Genomic DNA, 19,273 nt, shown 5'->3' with positions numbered 1-19,273 from the left:
AATATTGTCTGTTTTATTTTCATGGGTGAATCCCCAGTAGTGCCTGAAAAAAGTGGGTTGAAGGAAAATGAGACTTTCTGGGGTCGGGGTCAGGGGAAGCATTGCTACTAATGTGTTGTTCAGAATGATGCCGCATTTTTTTCACAAGAGTGACAATCTGGCAAAGACTTAAAGATTCTGGGGGAATTGGTTAAGTATGTTGATAAACTCCACAGTCGTTAAAAGAGGTTTTGACATGGAGAGATGTTCCCGTATATTAAGTTAAATAACAAAAATTTAGTTGCAAAACAATAAATGTAGAACGCACTTTTTTTTAAAGGAAATTATATATTTATATATCATATGATCTTGGTAAGTTGGGGTCCCTTTTGTATCCTGGCAAATATTACTTTTTAATGAGTTATTTATTTATTTATTTTTTCTTGACACCAGATTGTTCCCTAAATTAATTGAAGATTTGGGGGCCTTGGCTAGAAGCAGAGGAAACAATCATTTAGTGGTTAAGTGCACATGCTTTGCATCTGGGCTACCTGGGTTCAAGTCCTGACTTTTACTAGCTGCGTAACTTGGAGCAAGTTACTTAAATTCTCTTTGCCTCATTTTCCTCATTTGTTAGTCAGAATGAGGCTCAAATAAGGTCATATATCCAGAGCAGTGCTTGACAAAGAAAGCACTCAAATGCCAGCTATTTTCCTTATAACACAGTAGTTGGATTTAGGTGACTGTGTCATATTTGAAATGTTTTATATATAGAAAGGCATCTATATTTTTCTAAAGCAGGTGTGGGTTCTTTGTGCCTGAGAAGCCCAGCCTTTGAGTGTCTGGACTCTCTTAATGAAAATCAGGATTTTCCACTTGGACTCTCCAATTAAGAGTGGGTCCAGGAGTTCCCTGGTGGCCTAGTGGTCACTGCCATAGCCCAGGTTCAATCCCTGGTCGGGGAACTGAGATCCTTCAAGACAAAAAAAAAGGGTGGGTCCAATGGTGTCTCTCTGGGACAGCCCGAGGCAGTAAGACAAACCTGACTGCCCCAGTGGAGAGCACATGATTACCTGACTATGGAGGCTCAAGGCTGTTGGAATAGCTCCTCCCCTCTGCCTGGAAGGTAAATCAGTAACTCTTCACTTCCCTCTTAGGCCTGGGGTCTGCCCTGTTCTTCCCCATTGGGTGGGGGTGAGTGGGATGGGGAAGAGGTGGCACTAAGGATTGAAGTGCTTGCTTACAACGGGTCTTGTCTGTTTCTCTGTAAAGATCCATTCGTTTCTAGTCAGTCCTTGGAAAGTGAGTCTCTAATAAGAATAAAACCAGTACAAGTTCACAACCCCTGAACCAACTCCAAAATCCAAAGGGTCTTGACAACCAAAAAAAAAAATTAATAACCTATTTGGCAGCAAAACATGACCTGAACTGATGGGAGGCTATTGATGACCTTTATTTACCTTGAGTATCCACTTAGTATAAATATTCATTCAGGTTTTTTTCTGCAGAAATATGTTTGATGATACGGTGTTGCCCCAGTTCCCCCTGGGAGTATGATGTTCTACACGGTGTTATGTCCCATGTTTCTTTTCTAAAATGTCAAAAAAGAAAAAAAAATCAGAATTCTGAAACGCAGCTGGTCCCAAAGGTTTGAATAAAAATCTGTGGGCCTTGATATATGAAACAAGCCTTACTTTGCCTAAACAGAAGCTTACATCGCTCAGAGAAGGGTAATTAGTACATTCATTATTGAAGGCTCAGTTTCTGCTCTGTGTGGACCTGATCATCTTGTCAACTGAAATAAACTCTCCTGCTAGCAGAATTAATGAGGATGCTGGGAAATGATAATGTGTTTCAATTGCCACATGATGAAATTGAGAAGGCCTTTTTTTTCCCTAAATAAAGCAGACTCAGGTACAACTAAGAATGCAATGCTAAAATCTCTCATCTGTCCATTTACCAAACCATTCACCAATCCATCCAAATATGGGATCTTCTTGCAGGGAACAAAGATCATCTGTTTATAGCACGCTAAGTGCCAGTTAGTAAAGTTTTGCTGCCTGCAGAAAGCCCACTTTGAGGTGTTGAATCACCCCACTTTCTTACTATAAAATCCATAAGGGGGCAGGATTGGACCTACAGCCATCATAATGTCTAACAGAAACGAAACCTCTGGGATCTACAGGTCCTGGAGAATGGATGTTTCCTTTTGGAAGATGCATGGTGGGTATCAGGACTCAAGGTTTATGTTTCGAACACTTTAATAACAGAAGACGCTTGCTGCTTGATGGTGGAAACTCAGAGAAGCACAGTCAGGGGAACTGAAGATTTGGTATTTTCCTCTTGGGGTCATTGCCTGGATTGCCCATCTTTGCAACCAGATTTTGGTTGAACTCATGTAGCCTTCCCCCCCCCCCCCCCCCGCCGCCCCCATCTCATTGTATCTTTGTCCATTCGCTCAGTGAACATGGATCTCAGCTGTTAGTAAAATTCTGCTCAGAGGTTTATTTCTTCCCTAGCCCTAAGTCTCAATGGTATTGACAGTCATAGCCCTAACTGCTCTTTAAAATCGGGATTTTGATCTTGAATAGCTATCATTTAGTGAGCACTCACTGTCTTCTCAGACATCAGGCTAAATGTTCTATGTACTCTATCTTGCTTAATCCTTACAAGAACTCTTCTGAAACAGGAACCCATTTGACAGCTGAAGAAACCAAGACCCAGAGATGTTAAGTGACTTTGCCCAAGGTTACACAGCCATTAAGTGGCAGGGCCTGGACTCATCCATGTCTTTCTGATGTCAAAGTCCTTGACCTTAATCACTCTACTCCCTCGGGGCTTTAAAAAATGTGTTTGAAGATTTGGGGACATTCACATTATGGCATAAATGTGAAACATCATAAATAGGGATTAAGCATTAAAGAGAAAACACCCTTCTCTTTTCTTACTAACTAAAAAAAAAAAAAAAAAATCTTTCTGGCACTTTCTAAGGAACATAACACTCGCCCTGCCCCCATCACTCCTAATTTTTTTTTAATCAATCCCAAACAATGGTGTGCTAGAGTCAGCTCATACTGCATCACAAGAACTACATTTGTGCATCACAAGAACTACATTTGTGCATCTCTTCCCAACTCCAAGTTAGTAACATCATGGTGGTAAGCCTGAAATCGGCCACGGTGGGAGTATTTATACCATGGAAGTCGGCATGGCTGCAGATCATGGTTTTTCCCTCTCTGGAGAACTGGTTATTAAACGTTTACCAGCATACCACTGACCCCAAACTAAAATCACCATCAGGAGCAAAGGGTTCACTAAAAAAAACAAACCCCAACAAATACTCTGACTTCCTGGGGGAGTCATTCCTGGACGCTATTTTTCCGTCAGGTCTGGCTGAAGTTCTGGTTGCTTCAGGTTCTGCTCTCACAGAGCTGGACACCCTCGGATTCCTGATAGGACGCTGTCCTGACAAGTCACAGGAGAACCTCCACTTGACTCAATGTGACCACTGTCTTTTTTTTTTTGGATAACAATTTTGGGTCACCTCATGGGCATATTTCTAAAACCAATCAAAGGAAATAAAGATGGTCCTTTTTGTCTTCTCAATCCAATTTCTGTATTACGTTCTTTCCTCAGTTTGGGAGAGTGGTGCCCAAATGTCAGAGGCAAGATGTTGCCACTGGTAGCTCACTCAGGGAGATACAATGCTTTTAGAGGTCCACTGGTTCAGGGGCCTTTCTCTTAGAATCTAGGTATCAACTGTGAAAAAAATTGCACTGGCCCATAAATTCTATTTCTCAGAACCTAGCCAACAGAAACATTTTCAACCCGGCACAAAATATATGTGCAAGGATGTTCCACCATGCAGTACTATTTGAAACGGCGAAAACTGGGGAACAACCCTAGTGTCCATCAGTCGAGAAACGGCTATCTAAATTATGGTCTGTCCAGACCACAGAATACTCAAATATGAAAAGAATATGGAAAAAATGTTAAAAGAATGTGGAAGCTTTGTCTGTACCAGGTTGGTAAAGAAATGTTTGCTGGGCCAGGCAGATTCAATGGGACACAGGGCGGACTCACTCAGCACACCCAGCCAGTGTTCTCTGCAGGCATCTCTGGTGATAGCTCTATGCCGGGAAGAGGCCCTCTGTCTAAATCTTGTTAAGCAGTTAGGGGGAAGCTCAAAGTTTCTTCCTGAGTCTTTTGGGCCTTTATTCTTTTTAGCTCAAAGTAATCCACATGCCAAAGAGACATTTTGGGGTGGCAAATTCTGCTCCCCTACAACCATGAGGGAAAGATGTCCATAAGACACTGTAAAAGGGGGAAAATCATATACAGAACAATATGCAGAGCATGATCCCATTTCTGTTAAAAAAAAAAGTGTATATCTCTGTGTGTGTGTGTGTGTGTGTGTGTGTGTGTGTGCAGCGTTAGAAAGGAGGAGGAAGGAGGAAGGACATACCTCAGATTTTAAAAGTATTTCCTCTAGGGAGGGGAATGGATTTGGGGTTGGGGGAGATAAAGGCTTTCACACCTTATATCTTCTGAATTTTTTGGAAATTTTTAATATAAATAGATTGTATTCATTTATTACTCGAGCAGTTTTGTTTTACACAAAAATAATGTGTGGGAATGTTTTAAAGCTGTGCTTTTCAAACAAATTCTGTATGCCACAAAGATATTTTGGAAGTAACAAGGGTGCCTTGGTTGGGGTGGAAGTGAGTTGCTCTCCCCAACCTCCTGCTTCATGTAGAAGGTCCATTTTGAAAATTTTTTTTTAACATTATTGGGGTTTCTATTATTAAAAAAGGATTTCTGCTGCTTAAAAAAAAGTAAAGGTTATAAACCACTGCATCAAGGGGAACTGCAGTTTCAAATTCATCCCAACCAAAAACATGGAATCAGCTGGAGTTACTGATCTATCAGTAGATGCATGACTCATATTTCTGGTTACATTTGAGGTTAGTTTATTTAGGCTCTGGTGCAAGAGATGAATCAAGGTGGGGTGGGAATTGGGGGGAGGTGGAGTTTTGGGGGATGGGTGCTAAATGAAACGCCCTGGAGTGGGAAGGAAAAGGGGTTAATTAAGATTCAGGATTTTGGAAGTGAAGGAAGATTGAATTCACCTGGGAGCCAGCGCTGAGCGAGGGGTTGACGTCAGTGTATTGGGGTGGAGGTGGGGATGTTAGCACTGAGGGAAGGGCAGCTATTTTATTTAACCCAGTATTGGATTTTCACAGAGCAAGTCAGTGTTATTTACATTTTTCTTTTGGTTACATTCTTGCAGACAACAGGACTCTCCCTAAAGAAACAATGCCTTTACACGCCTACCTGTTCCTTGGTCTGCCTTGTATGTGCAATGCAGTTTCTGCAATAGTGGTCTCAAGGCTTTTGAGGAGCCCTCCCCTCTGGTGGGGACACATCTAACACTTTTCTTGGCTTGGACAACAAGTTCTAGAACTTTCACCTGAGCAAACTCAGCTGCTCCTGGGACCTGAACACATATTATTCCCTTGGGTCCAAGTGGAGAAACAGTCACCATTAAAAAAAAAAAAAAAAAAACAGGGGCGGAGTCAAGATGGCAGACTAGGAGGACACCGGAACTCACGTCTCCGCACAACTAGGGCACCTGCCAGGCACCGCTGGGGAACCACAGACGCCTAAGGGGACGGGAGGAGCCCCCAGGGGCCGGGTAGGACGTGGGGCCTGGGGGGAGTGAAGGGGGCGGAGAAGTGGAGGCGGGATGGGACTGGCGCCCCTGAGGGGCAGTTGGGGGAGGGGAAGAGATCCCTCACCCGAAGGGGGAGATTGGGGGACCACTGGGAGGGCAGAGGATCAAAAGGGAGTGTGGCCAGGTTCCCCCTGCCCACTTGGGCCCCCAGGAACCTGCTGAGATCCCGGGCCTGATCCTCTGCCCACGGAGGTGCCCTCCAGCCACGTGGGTCCTGAGGGAGTGGGAGGGAGGGAAGGGGGAGCAAAAGCAAAGGGCAGACCTCTGGGACCAGCACCCGTGAGGGGCAGCTGGGGGAGGGGAGGAGTTCCTACACCTAGCAGGACACACCCACGGTTAGGGGTCCAGCGATGGGGGAGACCCTGGGGGAGACTGTGGGGGAGGGGCGCGAAGGAACGGAAGGGAACGGGGCCAGCGCTTTCCCTGTCCTCTTAGGCACCCGGGAGCCTGCTGGGCTCCAGGTCCTAATCCTCTGCCCTGGGAGCCTCCCTCCTGCCGCACAGAGCCCAAGCCCTGCCCCACACCCCCACCCAGGGCCCCACCCCTACACTGGGGGACCCCCTCTGAGACCCCCTCCAAAGTGCTGGGCCTAAACCCCACCCACACACCCTCCAGCAGGGCCCTACCTCCAAACTCGGAACCCCACTCTCCAGAGGCCCTCCTTTCCATGTGCAGCCTCTCCCCTTGCACAGGTCCTAAGTAGAGGCCCCGCCCCATGCTTGACCATCGCCCCGCCTAGGCCCCACCCCACACCTAGGTCCCGCCCCACCCTAAACCCCACCCCTGCCTAAGTTCCACCCCTGCCTAAACGCTGCCCCCATAGGCAAGGCGTTTTTTTTTTTTCCCCTCTTTTAGACTGGGGTTCTGTTTTACCTTGTTGATTCACTGTTGTTGATACTTTTATATTTTTATTTTTCCTAATAAAGCTTTTATTTTTCTAATTTTATTTTATTCTTTATACTCTGTTATTGTTCTCTCCTTTTGGCTTGTCCCTCCCCCCCACCTTTTTGTTTCTTTTCTCTGTTGTGGTTTTATTTTACCTTGTTGCAGTTGTTTCAATTATAGTTTTATTTTTCCTACTATATTTTTTATCTTTCTAATTTTATTTGTTTTTTATTCTTTGATATTGTACTGCTCCTTTTTTCTTTTTTCTTTCTTTCTTCCTTTTTTTTTAAAACTGCACTACAAAACTTGCAGTATCAGGCTGGAGGTCGGCCCTGAGCTCCTGTGGTGGGAGCTCTGAGTCCAAACCACTGAACTAACGGAGAACCTCAGACCCCAGGGAATATCAATTGTAGTGAGGCCTCCCACAGGTCCTCCTCTCAGCACCAAGACCCAGCTCTATTCAACTGCCTGCAAACTCCAGGGCTGGACGTCTCAGGCCAAACAACCAGTAAGACAGGAATACAGCACCACCCATCAAAAAAAAAAAAATGAAATGACAAAAAATATGTTACAGATGAAGGAGCAAGGTAAAAACCTACAAGACCAAATAAATGAAGATGAAATAGACAACCTACCTGAAAAAGAGTTCAGAATAATGATAGTAAAGATGATCCAAAATCTCGGAAACAGAATGAAGAGAATACAAGAAACATTTAACAAGGATCTAGAGGAACTAAAGAGCAAACAAACAATGATGAACAACACAATTACTGAAATTAAAAATACTCTAGAAGGAACCAGTAACAGAATAACTGAGGCAGAAGAACGGATAAGTGAGCTGGAAGATAAAATGGTGGAAATAACTGCCAGGGAGCAGAATAAAGAAAAAAGAATGAAAGGAATAGAGGACAGTCTCAGAGACCTCTGGGACGACATTAAACGCACCAACATTTGAAATTATAGGGGTCCCAGAAGAAGAAGAGAAAAAGAAAGGGTCTGAGAAAATATTTGAAGAGATTATAGTCAAAAACTTCCCTAATATGGGAAAGGAAATAGTCAATCAAGTCCAGGAAGCACAGAGAGTACCATACAGGATAAACCCAAAGGGAAACATGCCGAGACACATATTAATCAACTATCAAAAATTAAATACAAAGAAAAAAATATTAAAAGCAGCAAGGGAAAAGCAACAAGTAACATACAAGGGAATCCTCATAAGGTTAACAGCTGATCTTTCAGCAGAAACTCTGCAAGCCAGAAGGGAGTGGCAGGACATATTTAAAGTGATGAAAGGGAAAAACCTACAACCAAGATTACTCTACCTAGCAAGGATCTCAATCAGATTCGATGGAGAAATTAAAACCTTTAAAGACAAGCAAAAGTAAAGAGAATTCAGCAACACCAAACCAGCTTTATAACAAATGCTAAAGGGAACTTCTCTAGGCAGGAAACAAAAGAGAAGGAAAAGACCTACAATAACAAACCCAAAACAATTAAGAAAATGGTAATAGGAACATACATATCAATAATTACCTTAAAAGTAAATGGATTAAATGCTCCAACCAAAAGACATAGACTGGCTGAATGGATACAAAAACAAGACCCGTATGTATGCTGTCTACCAAGAGGCCCACTTCAGACCTAGGGACACATACAGACTGAAAGTGACCAGATGGAAAAAGATATTCCATGCAAATGGAAATCAAAAGAAAGCTGGAGTAGCAATTCTCATATCAGACAAAATAGACTTTTAAATAAAGACTATTACAAGAGACAAAGAAGGACACCACATAATGATCAAGGGATCATTCCAACAAGAAGATATAACAGTTGTAAATATTTATGCACCCAACATAGGAGCACCTCAATACATAAGGCAAATGCTAATAGCCATAAAAGGGGAAATCAACAGTAACACAATAATAGTAGGAGACTTTAACACCCCACTTTCACCAATGGAGAGATCATCCAAAATGAAAATAAATAAGGAAACACAAGCTTTAAATGATACATTAAACACAATGGACTTAATTGATATTTATAGGACATTCCATCCAAAAACAACAGAATACACTTTCTTCTCAAGTGCACACGGAACATTCTCCAGGATAGATCATATCTTGGGTCACAAATCAAGCCTTGGTAAATTTAAGAAAATTGAAATTGTATCAAGTATCTTTTCCGACCGCAACGCTATGAGACTAGATATCAATTACAGGAAAAAACCTGTAAAAAATACAAACACATGGAGGCTAAACAATATGCTACTAAGTAACCAAGAGATCACTGAAGAAATCAAAGAGGAAATCAAAAAATACTTAGAAACAAATGACCATGAAAACACGACAACCCAAAACCTATGGGATGCAGCAAAAGCAGTTCTAAGAGGGAAGTTTATAGCAATACAATCCTACCTCAAGAAACAAGAAACATCTCCAGTAAACAACCTAACCTTATACCTAAAGCAATTAGAGAAAGAAGAACAAAAAAAACCCAAAGTTAGCAGAAGGAAAGAAAACATAAAGATCAGATCAGAAATAAATGAAACAGAAATGAAGGGAACAATAGCAAAGATCAATAAAACTAAAAGCTGGTTCTTTGAGAAGATAAACAAAATTGATAAACTATTAGCCAGACTCACCAAGAAAAAAAGAGAGAAGACTCAAATCAATAGAATTAGAAATGAAAAAGGAGAAGTAACAACAGACACTGCAGAAATAAAAGGATCATGAGAGATTACTACAAGCAACTATATGCCAATAAAATGGACAACGTGGAGGAAATGGACAAATTCTTAGAAAAGTACAACATTCCGAGACTGAACCAGGAAGAAATAGAAAATATAAACAGACCAATCACAAGCACTGAAATTGAAACTGTGATTAAAAGTCTTCAAACAAACAAAAGCCCAAGACCAGATGGCTTCACAGGCGAATTCTATCAAACATTTAGAGAAGAGCTAACACCTATCCTTCTCAAACTCTTCCAAAATATAGCAGAGGGAGGAACACTCCCAAACTCATTCTACGAGGCCACCATCACCCTGATACCAAAACCAGACAAAGATGTCACAAAAAAAGAAAACTACAGGCCAATATCTCTGATGAACATAGAAGCAAAAATACTCAACAAAATACTAGCAAACAGAATCCAACAGCACATTAAAAGGATCACAGACCATGATCAAGTGCGGTTTATCCTAGGAATGCAAGGATTTTTCAATATATGCAAATCAATCAATGTGATACACCATATTAACAAATTGAAGGATAAAAACCATATGATAATCTCAATAGATGCAGAAAAAGCTTTTGACAAAATTCAACACCCATTTATGATAAAAACTCTCCAGAAAGTGGGCACAGAGGGAACCCACCTCAACATAATAAAGGCCATATATGACAAACCCACAGCCAACATCGTTCTCAATGGTGAAAAACTGAAACCATTTCCTCTAAGATTAGGAACAAGACAAGGTTGCCCACTCTCACCACTATTATTCAACACAGTTTTGGAAGTTTTAGCCACAGCAATCAGAGAAGAAAAAGAAATAAAAAGAATCCAAATCGGAAAAGAAGAAGTAAAACTGTCACTGTTTGCAGATGACATGATGCTATACATAGAGAATCCTAAAGATGCTACCAGAAAACTACTAGAGCTAATCAATGAATTTGGTAGAGTAGCAGGATACAAAATTAATGCACAGAAATCTCTTGCATTCCTATACACTAATGATGAAAAATCTGAAAGAGAAATTAAGGAAACACTCCCATTTACCATTGCAAACAAAAAGAATAAAATACCTAGGAATAAATCTACCTAAGGAGATAAAAGACCTGTATGCAGAAAACTATAACACACTGATGAAAGAAATTAAAGATGATACAAACAGATGGAGAGATATACTATGTTCTTGGATTGGAAGAATCAACATTGTGAAAATGAATATACTACCCAAAGCAATCTACAGATTCAATGCAATCCCTATCAAACTACCAATGGCATTTTTCACAGAACTAGAAGAAAAAATTTCACAATTTGTATGGAAACACAAAAGACCCCGAATAGCCAAAGCAATCTTGAGAAGGAAAAATGGAGCTGGAGGAATCAGGCTCCTGGACTTCAGACTATACTACAAAGCTACAGTCATCAAGACAGTATGGTACTGGCACAAAAATGGAAATATAGCTCAATGGAACAGGATAGAAAGCCCAGAGATAAACCCACGCACATATGGTCACCTTATCTTTGATAAAGGAGGCAAGAATATACAATGGAGAAAAGACAGCCTCTTCAATAAGTGGTGCTAGGAAAACTGGACAGCTACATGTAAAAGAATGAAATTAGAACACTCCCTAACACCATACACAAAAATAAACTCAAAATGGATTAAAGACCTAAATGTAAGGCCAGACACTATAAAACTCTTAGAGGAAAACATAGGCAAAACACTCTTTGACATAAATCAAAGCAAGATCATTAGAGAAATGCAAGTCAGAACTACAATGAGGTATCACCTCACACCAGTCAGAATGGCCATCATCAAAATATCTGCAAACAATAAATGCTGGAGAGGGTGTGGACTCTTGCACTGTTGGTGGGAATGTAAATTGATACAGCCACTATGGAGAACAGTATGGAGGCTCCTTAAAAAACTAAAAATAGAACTACCATATGACCTAGCAATCTCACTACTGGGCATATACCCTGAGAAAACCATAATTCAAAAAGAGTCATGTACCACAATGTTCACTGCAGCACTATTTACAATAGCCAGGACATGGGACCAACCTAAATGTCCATCAACAGATGAATGGATAAAGAAGATGTGGCACATATATACAATGGAATATTACTCAGCCATAAAAGGAAACGAAATTGAGTTATCTGTAGTGAGGTGGATGGACCTAGAGTCTGTCATACAGAGTGAAGTAAGTCAGAAAGAGAAAAACAAATACCGTATGCTAACACATATATATGGAATCTAAAAAAAAAAATGGTTCTCATGAACCTAGGGGCAGGACAGGAATAAAGACACAGATGTAGAGAATGGACTTGAGGACATGGAGAGGGGGAAGGGTAAACTGGGATGAAGTGAGAGAGTAGCATTGACGTATATACACTGCCAAATGTAAAATAGCTAGCTAGTGGGAAGCAGCTGCATAGCACAGGGAGATCAGCTCGGTGCTTTTTGACCACCTAGAGGTCTGGGATAGGGAGGGTGGGAGGGAGACGGAAGAGGGAGGGGATATGGGTATATACGTATGCATATAGCTGATTCACTTTGTTATACAGCAGAAACTAACACAACACTGTAAAGCAATTATACTCCAATAAAGATGTTAATAATAAAAAAAAAAGACACATAGCAAAACTTTGAGAGAAAGGGAAAACACAAAAACATGGAGAATGGGAGGAGTAAAAGGGAGCGGGAGAGGAGGAAAAAGAAGAGGAACAAATGAGGAATAGCGTTGGGGAGACATGGTCCAAGAAGAGAGCTGGAGAGAGATCTAGCTGTGCTTCCAGGGCGGGGCTGGGCTAGCTGGCCAGTTTCTGTGGTATAAATACTCCCACCGTGGCTGATTCATTTCAAGCTTCCGATGTGGAGTTGGGGAGAGATGCTGGGAGGGATGCACGGGGGGCTGTCACCACCGCATGACCCGCATGACCCGGCTCCAGCTCACCCCTGTTTGGACCCCACATAGTAGCACTCCTACGCAACCCACCCACCAAGAAACAGCAGTAGGAGGAAGCGAACCCATGGGAGCTTCCTTCCCCATGGCCCAGTCTCTTGCTAGTTACACGGCAGGTGGAAGGGCTGAGACCTACTTCGGATTCCAGCAGGTGATCACGGGCTTCATGGTGTGGTGAGTGTGGTCGATAGTCAGGGCCTCCAGGAGCCAGTGGAGGGCACAGAGCTGGCGGAAGATGGGCTCGCTGCAAAGACAGAGGGAGGAAGCCCAGGGGGCTCCTGTTAGAATAACATTCTTCACAACAGTGGCGACAGAGACAGGAGTGGTGCTGGCTCCCGGCTGGAGAGCTGTCTCCAGGCTCCAGGCGTGTGGCAGCATTTCCCATGCACCAGCATTAAACTTTCCCAATGGGCTCCTGAGCTATTTATTGGCCCCATTTTACAGATGAGGGAACTGAGGCTCAGAAGAGGTGAGGAACTTGTGCAGGTCACTGGGCCAGTAGGCGGCAGAGCTGTGATCTGACACAAGGTGACCCTATGCCAGTTACTGGGGATTTGCATGCACAGTGGGAAGGGACAAGGGAGGGTGTCCCACAGGTAGAGGACTTGATTCAGGCAAACGAGAGGACTGAAGGAAATGAACATCCTACAGGCATCCCATTCTTCATCTGACAAAAATACAATAAATACACTAGCAGGGTCCAAAACGTCCGGAAACACAAGGAAACTAGTGTATTTATTGTACTTTCTCTCCACCCCAATTAACAACTAGACCCACTGCTTTAAATTTATAAATCCTTTGCCCCCAAATGTAGCTGGATGTTGAGGAAAACCACATTGAACACATGATTTGAAAATGTAACTAAAACACCATTTAAAAATAGGTCTAACCTGTATTTTCTGATTTGGGGGGCATTCTGTATTACGATGAGCCAGGCATTGGGTAGGACACCTGACACATGTTATTTTATTTCTCCCCAAACCCTGCCGGATAGGAATCATTATCTGAATTTTAGAGAAGAGGAAACTGAGGCTCAGAGAGGGGCCATCGGTTTGCTCCAGGTCACCCAGCTTGTTGGTGACAGAGATGGGGCCTGAATATCCCATTCAATGCTCTCGACAACCCTATAAGAAGGGTGCCTTTATTCCGTCCTCTTTGCAGACAAGGGACTCGGAGAGGTAGAGTTGCCTGAGGTCACGCTAGGATTAGTGAGGATTTGAACCCGCATCTGTTTAATCCCAGAGATGGTACTTTTGTGGACCTGAGCTCTTACTGTTTGCGGTGCTGATGGGGCCAAATGAGTGGCCACCCCGAGAGCAAGGTCAGGAGAGGGTTAACCTGCTGCCTGCATTCTTCCTGGAAATGAGGGGGGAGTCCTAACTAGCCAGCCCCTCCCTGCATGATTTCTCCACTTACACTAATGGGCCAGATGCCTCCATTACCAACCTGTGTAATTGCTCTTCTCTGAAACTGCTCCTGTATTGATCAATACTCCCCAGGGCTCCTGGGCCTGTGCTCAGAGGGGCAGGCAGGAATCCACCCTCCAGCTTCCAGGAAGGCCCCAGCTCAGAAGGTGGAGTCCGAGCCCTGGGGCTCAAGTGTGGAGCGGGCGCAGGGGTATCCCGGAGAGCCCCTTGAGAGGCACCCATGCCACTCTGCTTGCAGGGGAGCTGCCCCCATGCACCCCACTCCCGTGTCCACCGGGTCTTAGGAAAACTAGAGTCAGCAGCTCTGTCTCTCTTTTTTTCATCTAGAGCGCCTTCCTTCCTTTTTTTTCCATCCACAAGTTATTTTCTAATAATAAGCACCCACTCATCCCTCACTTCTAATTTAAAGGACCTGCCAGCCCACAGCCCTCCCAGTTCTGTCTGTGTCTTCCCCCTTTACACCATCTTGGTCCCTACAGGTAAGTGCATTTTGGCAGCTCTGGGTACCAACAGTAGCAGTGGCTGTACCATGTGCCCAGCCCTGTGCAGACACCTCCCTGTACCCTCACTGTGACCCCAGGAAGTTGCGAAAAGCCCGGGGAGACGCCCCCTCTTCTGTTCACGACTCAGAGCCCCGGCAGGCCTGGGCGTTCCGTTGTGTCCAGTGCGGGTAGGGAGGGACGGGTAAGGGAGTTAACTGGTGAGGTGGGATCTGCTTTGTCACAGGGGGACGAGAGGCATGTGAGCATCAGACTCATTTCTGCAGGTGACAGCAACAGGAACAAACCTGGCCCTCTCCCTCCCTTGCTTAAAATCTTCAGACTCCCTAAACCATCTGCTATGGACGGAGTTATGTCCCGAAGTTCATATGCTGAAGTCCTAATCTCTAGTACCTTAGAACGTGACTGTATTGGGGACCTTTAAAGAGGTGATGAGGTTAAAATAAGGCCAAGAGGGTGGGTCCTAACCCAATCTGACTGGTGTCTTTAGAAGAAGAGGAGCCGTGACCACGGAAAGACACTGGGGTACACGTTCACAGAGGAAAGAGCGTGTGAGGACAGAGCGAGAAAGCAGCCCTCCGAAAGCCAAGGAGAAACGACTCAGTAGAAACCAACATGTGGGCAACCTTGATCTTGAACTTCCAGCCTCCAGAACTGTGAGAGAATACCTTTCTGTTGTTTAGGCCACCCAGTCTGTGGGGTTTTGTTATGGCAGCCCTGGCAAACCAACACCCCATCACATGGGAGACTCCCATCCATCTCCCCAGCCTCGAGTCTCCTCTCTCACCCCTGCGCCGCCACCTGCAGCCTGGTGAAATTCTGCTCCATAGCGCAAGCTCACCGTACGTACTCTCTTTGCACTGGGTTAAAATCCTAGCTTTGCCATTTACTAGCTATGTGGTCTTGGCCAAATTACTTCATTTCCCTGAGCCCCAGTTTTCTCATCTGTATAATGGCAGTAATCGTTCTAGTGAAAGTGAGGTGAGGTGCTTGGCACTGTTCTCTGCTTCTGATACACATTCCCTTTCCTCCTCCTCTGCCTCTCCGTGATTGGGTCTCAGCTCGGATGTCGCCTCCAGCAGGAAGCCTTCCTTGATTTTTCGAGCATCCTCTCTCCGAAGAGGTTCTAAAGCACCCCCCCACCCTACAATGTGTCCCCCTGTCCCTACATTTTGTGTCCCTGCTCTCTTGTAACTACCTGTTTACTTGTCTCTGCAGCCCACAAGCCTGTGAGCTACAGAGTCTTGTCCATCACAGGTATGCACAGAGTAGACTCAATACATTTCTGGTTACTGAATGGGAGATGGCGGGAATAAACTGGTTTGGATCTGACGCTTTCCAGAGCTGATAATTTGGGCACAATTCTCATATGCACAACCACAGAGATAACAAAGAATAGTACCAACAACAGCAAAATAACAATAATAGTAAACACTTCCCACAGAGTGCTTACTCTGTGCCAGACACTGTTTTAAGTGCTCTACATCCATTAATTAAAGTCATTCTTATAACAACACTGTGAGGAAGGTACTATTAGTATTCCCATTTTTCAGATGAAGAAATTGAGGTCATATAACTTATCCAAGGTCAAAAAAGGCAGCAAGCAGCAGAGCTGGAATCTAAGCCCAGACAGTCCAGTTCCTGAATCTGTGCTTTAATACAGTGTTGATGTCTCTTATTACATGGTAGAGCCCTCACGCCCTTTTCAGCAGAAGAGGGTTTCATCCAATGGGTCTGGACCTTTTTCTCTGCTTATAGAAAGTGCCTTACAAAACCTGCACACAGATGTTTATAGCAGCTTTGTTCATAATTGCCAAAAATTGGAAGCAACCTTTAGAGATGTATGGATAAATAAACTATGGTATATCCAGACAATGGACAATTGATTATTCAGCGTAGAAAAGAAATGGGCTACTAAGCCATGAAAAGCCAAGGAGAAACCTCAAAAGCATATTACCAAGTGAAAGAAGCCAATCTGAAAAGGCTGCATACTGTATGATTCCAACAATATGATGCTCTGAAAGGACAAAACTATGGAAACAGCAAAAGGATCAGTGGTTGCCAGGGCGGGGAGGGGGAGAGGGATGAACAGGCAGAGCACAGAGGATTTTTAGGGCAGTGAAAATACTCTGTATAATACGTGAGTGGATGGATACATGTCGTTATACTTTCATCCAAACCTACAGAATATACAACACCAAGAGGGGACCCTAATGTAAACTAGGGACTGCAGGTGGCTATGACGTGTCAGCGTAGCTTCATCAGTTGTAACTAACGTCCCACTCCGGTGGGGGATGTCGACGATGGGGGAGGCAGGAGGGAAATGGGAAATCTCTGCACCTTCCCCTCAATTTTGATCTGAACCTAAATCTGCTCTAAAAAAATAAGGTCTTAATGAAAAAATACAGTGCCTCAAACCCAATGATCTCTCATCTAACATGCAGTGAAGCAAACTGAAAGAGAGAGACAGAGAGAGAGGAAGGAAGGAAGGAAGGAAGGAAGGAAGAAAGGAAGGGAGAAGGAATGAAAGGGAGAAGGAAAGAAAGGGAGAAAGAAAGGGTCCCCAGAAACATGCTTGATAGAAATCGCTCCTTTCTCATAATGATTGTATGTCAGGTCAAAGCGCAATACCTTGGATTTTGTCAAATTAAAAGAGAAAGCATCTATTTTCTTAAACGTGGGACATAATAGATGAAAACGCTGACCAGGGTGCACAAAGCCTGCTTCTAAAATCCCTATGCTCAGAACTCTGGGGGAGCACCTAGCGGTCAGTGCATCTGAATAGCCCTCTCTGTTGAAACTGCTGTACCAACCAGAATACGAGTAGGGGTCAACATCCCTGAGAAAAAAACAACATTTTTTCAAAACTTTTACTAAGAGAAATCAGCAAATGCTACAAAGCACCCCATGCTGACTGCCAAGGGCAAACCCAGCCAGTGGCTGCAGGCACTGTTTTGTTGCACAGTCGCTCAGGAAGGGCTGTAAGGACAGGCCAGTCATCTCCGAGAGGAAAGGAGGGGCTGTCCTCCTTCCTACAGACTGTGCCCCAGCTCTTTTTTTAAAAAGATAAAGGTGCAGTCTTCCTGGGCATGATTGAATTGATCCCCATACAGTCAATTCAGAATCTTCAGCTGGTTTTGGGATCAATTGCACTGGTCTTGAAGGGACTGACCAGGCTCGGATCCACCTCGGCTGACGTGAAGACTGAGAATTTGAGAACTGACCAGGCAGGCTCTGCCCTGATGCCTTTCGGTAGAATGATGATAAAACTGCTCCGATTCTCCACTCCTCCCTGCATCCGTGCACTTCACAAGGTGAATCAGCATCTCTCTCACCAGGCAGTGGAATCTTTCTTTTCCCCATCGCTTGTATCTGGGCAGGCCTGATGTCTTTTTTGGCCAATAGAATGGGATGGAAAGGTCCTTGGGTCCATTCTGAGCCTAAGCCTTAAGAGGCTTTGAGTGCTTAGGCTCTCGTCCTTGGAACCCTTCCTGGCAGCCATGGAACAAGCCCGGCTAGCCTGCTGTATGATGACAGTGACAGTCACTCCTGCCACCCTAGCCAACAACCAACCAGCCAACCAACCAACAGACCTGGGCATGAGGCCACCCTAGATGGGCCAGCCTCTAGCTTACCACACACATATGCAAGCCCAGCCAGGACCAGCTGAACTGATGTGACGAGCAGAACCACCCAGCTGACCTGCAGACTTTGAACAAGAATAAATGGTTGCTGTTTTAAGCCACTCCGCTTCGAGGTGGTCTGTAATACAGCAATAGATGCCGATACCATCATCAAATGCAGCCAGAGCCTTTGAACAGCCAAGGAGAAGAAGAGGCAGCCTTCAATCTAGAGAAGGAGTGTGTGCTTTTGTTTGCAAATAAAACTTTATTGGAGCACGGGCACATCCATTCATTGTAGCTTTCCTGCTGTGACAACAAGGTAAAGTACAGTTGACAGCACTACCTCATTTTATACTCATAAAAGACTTGAGCATCACAGATTTTGGTATCGGCAGAAGGTCCTGGAACCAATCCCCTGCAGACACCTAGGGATGACTGTAGTTGCGAGAGATACCATCTGGTTTGCAAAGCCTAAAATATCTACTGTCTGTCCCTTTAATAAAAAGGGTGCTGATCCCTGGTCTAGGGCATAACGAATAGTAACAACCACCACTGTGATAATCACCACCATCACCATCATCATCATCTAACAAACTTGATACAAAGGTCTGACTTAAGAGTCAGGAGATCAGAATTCCTGTTGTGAGCATTTTGGCAGGTTCTGCCATCTCTCTGGGCTTCAGTTTCCCCATCTGGCACTGAAGGAGGCTGAGCAAGAAACTCTCCAGTCACGTCCACAGTTGATTTAAACCTCAATTTGCTCAGACCAAAGGAAATGGGCGTGGGGCCTAGGAATATGCATTTTCCCAGGCATCTCCTTATTTTGCTATCCCCGCTCCCAAGCCCAGAGCCCCAGATGATTCAAATGCAAGTGAAAGCCTAAGAACCACTGATTTACACCATTTGGTTTCAGAGGGCTTGTCCATGGAAAAGAAAGGCAAAAGCGCAAGTGTCTCCATGGGACGTTACGAGAAACTGCAAAGACTACTTTTGCAAGGAGATGTTTTAAGAACATCAAGCTGAGGCTGCCAGTTGGAATGTCCCTGAACAAATAAGTCTATGAAGAAGCCAGTCATAATATTCATCAAAGGGAGACAGGAGGAGAGTATGGAGTGGGGCTCATCAAAAGCTGAAATATTAGTAAGGGATAGGAATGTGTCCAAATACATGGTGGTGGTGGTGGTGATAGGGATGATGATGGTGGTGGTGGTGATAGGGATGATGATGGTGGTGGTGGTGATAGGGATGATGATGGTGGTGGTGGTGATAGGGATGATGATGGTGGTGGTGGTGGTGATAGGGATGATGATGGTGGTGGTGGTGGTGATAGGGATGATGATGGTGGTGGTGGTGGTGATAGGGATGATGATGGTGGTGGTGGTGGTGATAGGGATGATGGTGGTGGTGGTGATAGGGATGATGATGGTGGTGG

The 19,273-nt window shown here is 44.1% G+C and overlaps 1 protein-coding gene across 2 annotated transcripts in view; it reads right to left on the bottom strand.

Annotated features, from left to right (window-relative positions):
* Positions 1-19,273, bottom strand: part of CCDC60 (coiled-coil domain containing 60) — a 164,924-nt gene that overhangs the window by 28,020 nt on the left and 117,631 nt on the right. For both annotated transcript variants that reach the window (XM_007189482.2, XM_057526848.1), the window contains exon 5: positions 12,428-12,535. In XM_007189482.2, coding sequence (XP_007189544.2) covers positions 12,428-12,535 — 108 coding nt within the window. The remainder of the gene's footprint in view (positions 1-12,427; positions 12,536-19,273) is intronic.

Source organism: Balaenoptera acutorostrata, chromosome 13 (assembly GCF_949987535.1).
Source record: "Balaenoptera acutorostrata chromosome 13, mBalAcu1.1, whole genome shotgun sequence".
NCBI lineage: Eukaryota > Metazoa > Chordata > Mammalia > Artiodactyla > Balaenopteridae > Balaenoptera > Balaenoptera acutorostrata.
The sequence above is the reverse complement of the archived record's forward strand: the minus strand, read 5'-3'. Positions and strand labels throughout refer to the sequence as shown.